The sequence below is a fragment of the Solea senegalensis genome, unplaced genomic scaffold (assembly GCF_019176455.1).
Source record: "Solea senegalensis isolate Sse05_10M unplaced genomic scaffold, IFAPA_SoseM_1 scf7180000015726, whole genome shotgun sequence".
Taxonomy (NCBI): Eukaryota; Metazoa; Chordata; class Actinopteri; order Pleuronectiformes; family Soleidae; genus Solea; species Solea senegalensis.
The window spans coordinates 1-6,763 of NW_025321430.1; the positions used below are offsets into that span (position 1 = coordinate 1).

The 6,763-nt window shown below is 41.9% G+C and overlaps 1 protein-coding gene across 1 annotated transcript; it reads left to right on the plus strand.

The window, feature by feature from the left end:
• Positions 1–160: 160 nt before the first annotated feature.
• On the plus strand, positions 161–6,491 carry LOC122762492 (DE-cadherin-like; the record flags this gene model as incomplete). The annotated part of the gene is made up of 5 exons (XM_044017689.1): positions 161–487; positions 660–830; positions 1,974–2,146; positions 4,211–4,378; positions 6,226–6,491. Coding segments are annotated over exons 1-5 (827 nt in total), but the record flags the coding sequence as incomplete, so codon positions are not given.
• Positions 6,492–6,763: the final 272 nt, after the last annotated feature.

Here is a 6,763-nt window from a genome sequence, read left to right on the forward strand (position 1 = left end):
GAGCAGCGACACATCACAGAGCAGCGACACATCACAGAGCAGCGACACATCACAGATCACAGAGCAACGACTGAGTACTTTTGCTCTGTGGAACAAACATCATCATCTGCCAAAGACAGAACAAACAAATGTGTGAAATAAACAGTCAAAGCTTGAGCTGCAGAAACACAGTCTCTTACTTTCCGTCTGTGTTTGCTCATTATTTTTTCAGCAGCAATAAATCTGTGCTTTTTCAAAGAAATAACGTTCCAGTTTCACACATGAGCGTTTGGACAGAGCGGATTATCGATCGCTCACGTCATCTTCTCTTTGTTCCAGTGTCAGCAGTATCGAGAGAGCACGTCGGTGCTGGAGAACCAGCCGTCGGGAACCTTTGTTCTGCAGGTTCACGCTGTGGACGCAGACGAAGGATCCAACGGCAGAGTGACGTACGGATTCATGCACAAAGATTCCACTGTGCCCGCGTTCAGTATTCACCCTGACACAGGTACCAAACTGCTTGGATTGTTTCCTTCAGTTTAACCATTTCATAATGAAATGAATCGTGGGCTGTGCTGAGAGCACTGATCACGGAACACGACTCATAAAATGAAGAATGAAGATAATTGTGTTTGTCTTCATGAGACTGAACCACTTCTCTGTGTCTGCCGTCGCTCCAGGAGTCATCGTGACGGCGCGGAAATTTGACCGCGAGCGCCAGCGGGAGTACGCGGTGACGGTGACCGCCACTGACCAGGCGGCCGACCCTCTGATCGGCATCTGTCAGCTCAACATCCTCATCCTGGACCAGAACGACAACAGCCCCAAGTTTGAGAACCTCCGATACGAGTGTGAGTTAAAGGGAGAATTCAAGTATGTTTGTGTGAGGCTCTGACACACAACAATAATAATAATGATAAGAGTAATAATAATGATAAGAGTAATAATAATGATGATGATCTTAATAATAATGATAATAATAATAATAATAATGATGATGATAATAATAATAATGATAATGATGATAATGATAATAATGATAATGATGATAATAATGATGATGATAATAATAATGATTATGATCATAATGATAATAATAATATAATAATGATAATAATAATAATAATGATAATAATAATAATAATGATAATAATAAGGATGATGATAATATTAATGATAATGATAATAACAATGATGATAATGATAATGATAATAACAATGATGATAATAATAATGATAATAATGATAATAATAACAATGATGATAATGATAATGATCATAATGATAATGATAATAACAATGATGATAATGATAATGATCATAATGATAATGATAATAACAATGATGATAATAATAATAATAATGATCATAATAATAATAATAATGATGCTGCCTTTCATTTACTTTCTGTAACTTCGACTAGCCGTTGTTAGCAATACCACCAACAGATCTATACGTAAGATTTTGCTCACAAAGACATTAAAAAATGGTTAAAAATGAATTATTAGCACGTGAACGACAGATTTACTGTGAAACAACTATGACAGTGGTGGCAGCCATCTTGTGATCCCATGTCAGGTTTACCTCACTGTGACACAGACTTTCCAACAGGAAACTGAAGTTTGGAAACCGCTCACTCTCACACACCAAACCTCATAGAGAAAATCACTGATTTTAGCTGCTCATTTTCTCTGACTGGACTTTGGTGTGGGAGAGTGAGTGGTTTACAAACTCCAGTTTCCTGTTGGAAAAGTCTGTCTAACATTGAGTTAAAGACATCGTAGACTTAAAGTGACATAGATTTGACACAGTTTTCCTTGTGCCCATGTCTGAAGCTGGTTGTTGGGACAGCAGATAAAAGACAGTTTAGAATCACTGTTCTTTGTGTTAATCAGGATAATCATGACTGTGCTTGTTGTGAGTTTACTGCACATTTCTTCATTCACTGAGTTGTTTTGCTCCATTGAACTGAAGTGTCTGTGCTCGTGTGACAGACTTCCTCCGTGAGGACACCATGATCGGGACCAGTTTCTTGCGAGTGGCGGCTCACGACGATGACTTTGGCACCAACGCGGCCGTCACTTACTCCATGTCCAACGAGCAGCCAGAATATCTGCGCGTGAACCCTCTGACCGGCTGGGTTTACGTCAACCAGCCCATCTCTCAGGTACACACCGACAACACGCATCACAATCACATCCAGGGGTGGTTCAAGGCATTCCAGGGCCTCAGGAAACTCAGCCTGGGGGGGGGGAGACTCTGATATTATAACATACTGTACAATTAAACAAATCTCAATTTGTGCGTGTTTAAGATGTTAAAATGTGATAATTTGGGGAAAATAAATAAATAAATAAAAATTAACCTCAGCCTGTCAGTTTTTATTTCAAATAATAATAAGAATATGGAAAAATCACGAACCCATGTACAGACTTCTTCTTCTTCGTATTATTATTATTATTATTATTAGTGTTCTTGTTGTTGTTGTTCTTATTGTTGTTGTTAATGTTATTATTATTATTATTATTATTATTATTAATAATAATAATAATAATAATAATATAATTGACTGGATGGGTTCATTTATTAATTATTCATCAGGTCTTACATCTTGGTTTCTTTTGACAGCGTGTGCTTAAAAACACAGGAAATACTTTCTATCGTTGAAACATGCAAAGAACCAAAGTCCAGAGAGAAAATGAGTGATTTTAGCTGCTGGTCCTCTGCTGCCTCGTGTGGTCACTTAGTGTCACTGAGGTTAATCTGAACGAAGGGTTCGAAACACAGAATTAAGAAAACGAGACATTTGTGTGGATCAACAGCTCCTGTGTGTGTGATGTTAAATCCATGATTTTCTCTAACAAATACTTACATTTCTCGTTTTATTAGTCTGAAAAAGCTGTGAAATGGTGAATTTATTTCTGTCGATCATATCGATAAACAAAATGTCAACAAATCAAAGTTTTTCTCCTGAAACAGAAAACAGAAGAAACTGCACGTGTGTGTGTGTGTGTGTGTGTGTGTGTGTGTGTGTCTTCTCTCAGCTTCGCGGACAGAAAAGTCGATTTTATTTTATTTTATTTTATCTGAAGCTGTTGTTGTTGACAGTGCAGGGGTCAAAGGGTCAACAGTCTGCAGCAGACACTCGTGATCATGTCTCCACCGGAGCCTCGAGGAAACGTTCCAGATACTTTCCTCACCTCGCTGCCTCTGAGCCCTCGTTTCACCACAAGTGGCAACAAAAACAATCTTGGTGGAAACATAAAGGCAGATTTCCACATGTTGTGCAAAACAAAACAAGCCACACACACACACACACACACACACACACACGGGCGAGTGTGGGGATGAACAACAACTCTGAGTGGAATGAAACTGAATCCTCGTCTCGTTCCCTCAGAGATGTTCGTTGATGTTTGAAGACAGAAAACTTTTCCTCCTCTAATGAGGACGACGGCGTAAAGAACAACTTTTCACCTTCTGCAGACGTGACGATCTGACGCCTTCATCGCTGAGAGCAAATGTTGAATTCTTTTTTTTTACTGCACACAAATCTAAATAATTAATCTCTGAGGTCTATTAAAAATAAAATAATAATAAAAAAATGACGACTGCTTGTAAAGCAATTTCACAAACGTGAATTAAAAAAAACAGTTTAAAGTTTAAAGTGAGCAGAATGTGTAAATAGTCGTGATCACGCGGTGCGTGAAGCGTAAAGCTCAGGATTAAATAGAGAAATATAAAGTCGTCTCATCACGGTTTGTTTCTGTTTCACAAAACCAATTAATCCACACGGAGGCTGTGTCTCCTCCTCCTGTCGTTAGGAGGAGAAACACTTTCCTCTGATTACAGTGGCTCAACATAATTGCTTCTGTGAGTTTACCAAATTCTGCTGCACAACACAATCACTTCAGATGTTCTTAAAGGAATCGTGCGAGTTATTGTGAAGAAGTGAGTGATGACGGGGAACAACCGTTCAATCCTTATGGACTTAACAAAACATCAGTTTAATCTGCATCACTTAAAGTCACACGATCACGTCTTTATCTCACTGTGAGACAAACTTTTACAACCACTCACTCACTCACTCACTCACTCACTCTCCCACACCAAAGCCCATAGAGAACATCAGTGATTTTAACCCAATGTGGGAGAGTGAGTGAGTGGTTTACAAATGTCAGTCAGTCCAAACATGTAAAGGTGAGATGATCTTCTCTTTCTGCTCTTGCAGAGAACCTACATCACCCGCGACATCGTGGCCACAGACGGCGGGAACCGCAGCAGCTCGGTGGAACTGGCCGTCACCATCACCAACGTGAAGAACCAGCCTCCACACTGGGAGAAGAACAGCTACAGCGTGGTCATCCCGGAGAACACTGTCCGAGACACGGCCATCGTGGTGAGTTCACAGCAACTGCTGGTCCTCTGCTGCCTCCTGTGGTCACTTTGTGTCACTGAGGTCAATCTGAACAAAGGGTTACAGACATTTGAACTTAGTGATGGAGGCAGCAGAGGATCAACAACTGTGTGTGTGTGTGTGTGTGTGTGTGTGTGTGTGTGTGTGTGTGTGTGTGTGTGTGTGTGACGTTAAAATCTTAAGTGGGAAACATATTCTTAAACGAGCGTACGCATAATTTAGTGTTGATTTTTACGAGTCTTTTGTGAGACGTGTTTTTAAGATGATGCCTCGTGGCAGCTGTGAGTTTCTGAACTATGTCTTTATTAAAAGTCACTCTCCGTTATCATGTTCTGAAAAAGTTTGTTTATTTATTTACTCTGCAACGTACAAACAAAAGAAGGCGGAGTCTTGAGGGCAGAGGAACTGACTCAAAGAGTTATCAGATCAGTCGTCATGACCGCAGGGACGATACTCAGCGGGGGGGAGAAGTCACTCTGTTGTGCTGCTGCCACTGCTGCTGCCGCTGCTGCTGCTGCTGCTGCTGCTGCTGCTGCTGCTGCTGCTGCTGCTGCTGCTGCTGCTGCTGCTGCTGCCTCTTCACAGTCACTGCTCTGCCCTTGAGCAAGGCCCGTAACTACAAACCACAGCTCAGCTCTGTGTGGACAAATAGAGGCTGGATTGTCAGCAGCAGCAGCAGCAGCAGCGGCGGCGGCGGCGGCAGTGACCTCCAGCTCTCAGAGGTCAGAGCAGCTGAAGAATCTGACAGAAATGATCTCATTTTGAAAAACAGGAGAAATGGACTCATTAATTCAGGAAAACTCTCAGAAGTTTAGAAAGACTTAGTTTTTCAGGAACATATATCTCATTAATTATAAAAACTGACATTTTTCCAGAAAAGTTTTCTCAATAATTACATTTTAAAAAAAAGGAGAAAATATCTAATTAATCCCAAACAGTTTTGAGGAAAAAAATCTCATCATTTTAGGAAAACTGAGTTTTTTTCCATGAAAAAGTTAAATAAAAAAAACCCAACAGATTTTGCAAAAGAAAAATATCTCTGTAAATGAAGAAAACTGAATTTAATGAAAAGGTTATTTTTAGACAGACACACACACACACACACATGAAGATAGAGTAAAGAAACAGCTTCTTTTTCACCTCGTCGACAGAATTCTCTTCAGATCTCATGGAAGCCGTTAAATCCTGGAAAAATCTGAAACTGAAGAGACAGAGGAGACTCGTTTCCACGGGAACGCGTGTGTTTAATGGTGTGTGTGTGTGTGTGTGTGTGTCAGTTCTGTCTCATTAACGTGGACGCTGGACTCGCCCGGGTCGCTCGCCCACAGGAAACCCGCATCACGTCCGAGGTGGCATTTGTGATTTTAATTGCTGTGTGTGTGTGTGTGTGTGTGTGTGTGTGGTAAAGGAAGCAGGTGTGTGTGTGTGTGTGGTTTGATCCTCAGGATTTCGGACGCTAATGCTCTCGCCACATTTAGTGTCCATTATTACTGCAAATAAAACTCTGTTTATTTGTGTGTGTGAGTGTGTGTGTGTGTTGGCTCCTCCTCTGTCGTTGTGTCAGTGAAAGCTCTCGTCTCGTCTCTTCTGACATTTTTAAAATAATTGGAAAGAGGCGGAGTTTTAAGATCATGGCTCATTATTTTACTGAGGTTTGAAAAGGAGCACACGCTGGTGTAGTGGTCAGCACTCCTGCCTTTCTGATCTAGATCTGTGGATCTGTAGGTCTGTGGATCCTGTAGATCTAGATCTGTGGACCTGACCATCCTGTGGATCCTGTGGACAGTGAGATGTTGTGTCCTGTTGACCGGGTCTGTGTTTTTCCTCAGACCATCAAGGCCACGTCTCCTCTCGGGGATCCCAGAGTGACGTATAACCTGGAGGACGGGATGGTGCCGGAGACCAACATGCCCGTCCGCTTCTACCTGACCCCGAACCGCGAGGACGGCTCCGCCTCCATCCTGGTGGCAGAGCCGCTGGACTACGAGACCACCAGGAACTTCATGCTCAGAGTCCGAGCTCAGAACGTGGCTGCGGTTCCTCTGGCAGCGTTTACTACTGTCTACATCAACGTCACAGGTGAGGAGGAGGAGCAGCAGGAGGGGGAGGAGCAGCAGGAGGGGGAGGAGCAGTGTCCTCGTCTGTGTTTGTCTCCTCGTTTTCCTCCAGACTTAATTCTTGGATTTCAAAGCTGTGAGTCTGATCAGCCTGAGCGAGTCGAGCTCAGAGCCACTGATCCACTCGCTCTCTTAAATGCACAGTACGTAACTTCTGCTGCTCAGAGTCTCGCACTCAAAACAACTAGAAGTTCAAAATACACACAATAAAATACACACAATAAACTTTACACACTATAAACTATACACA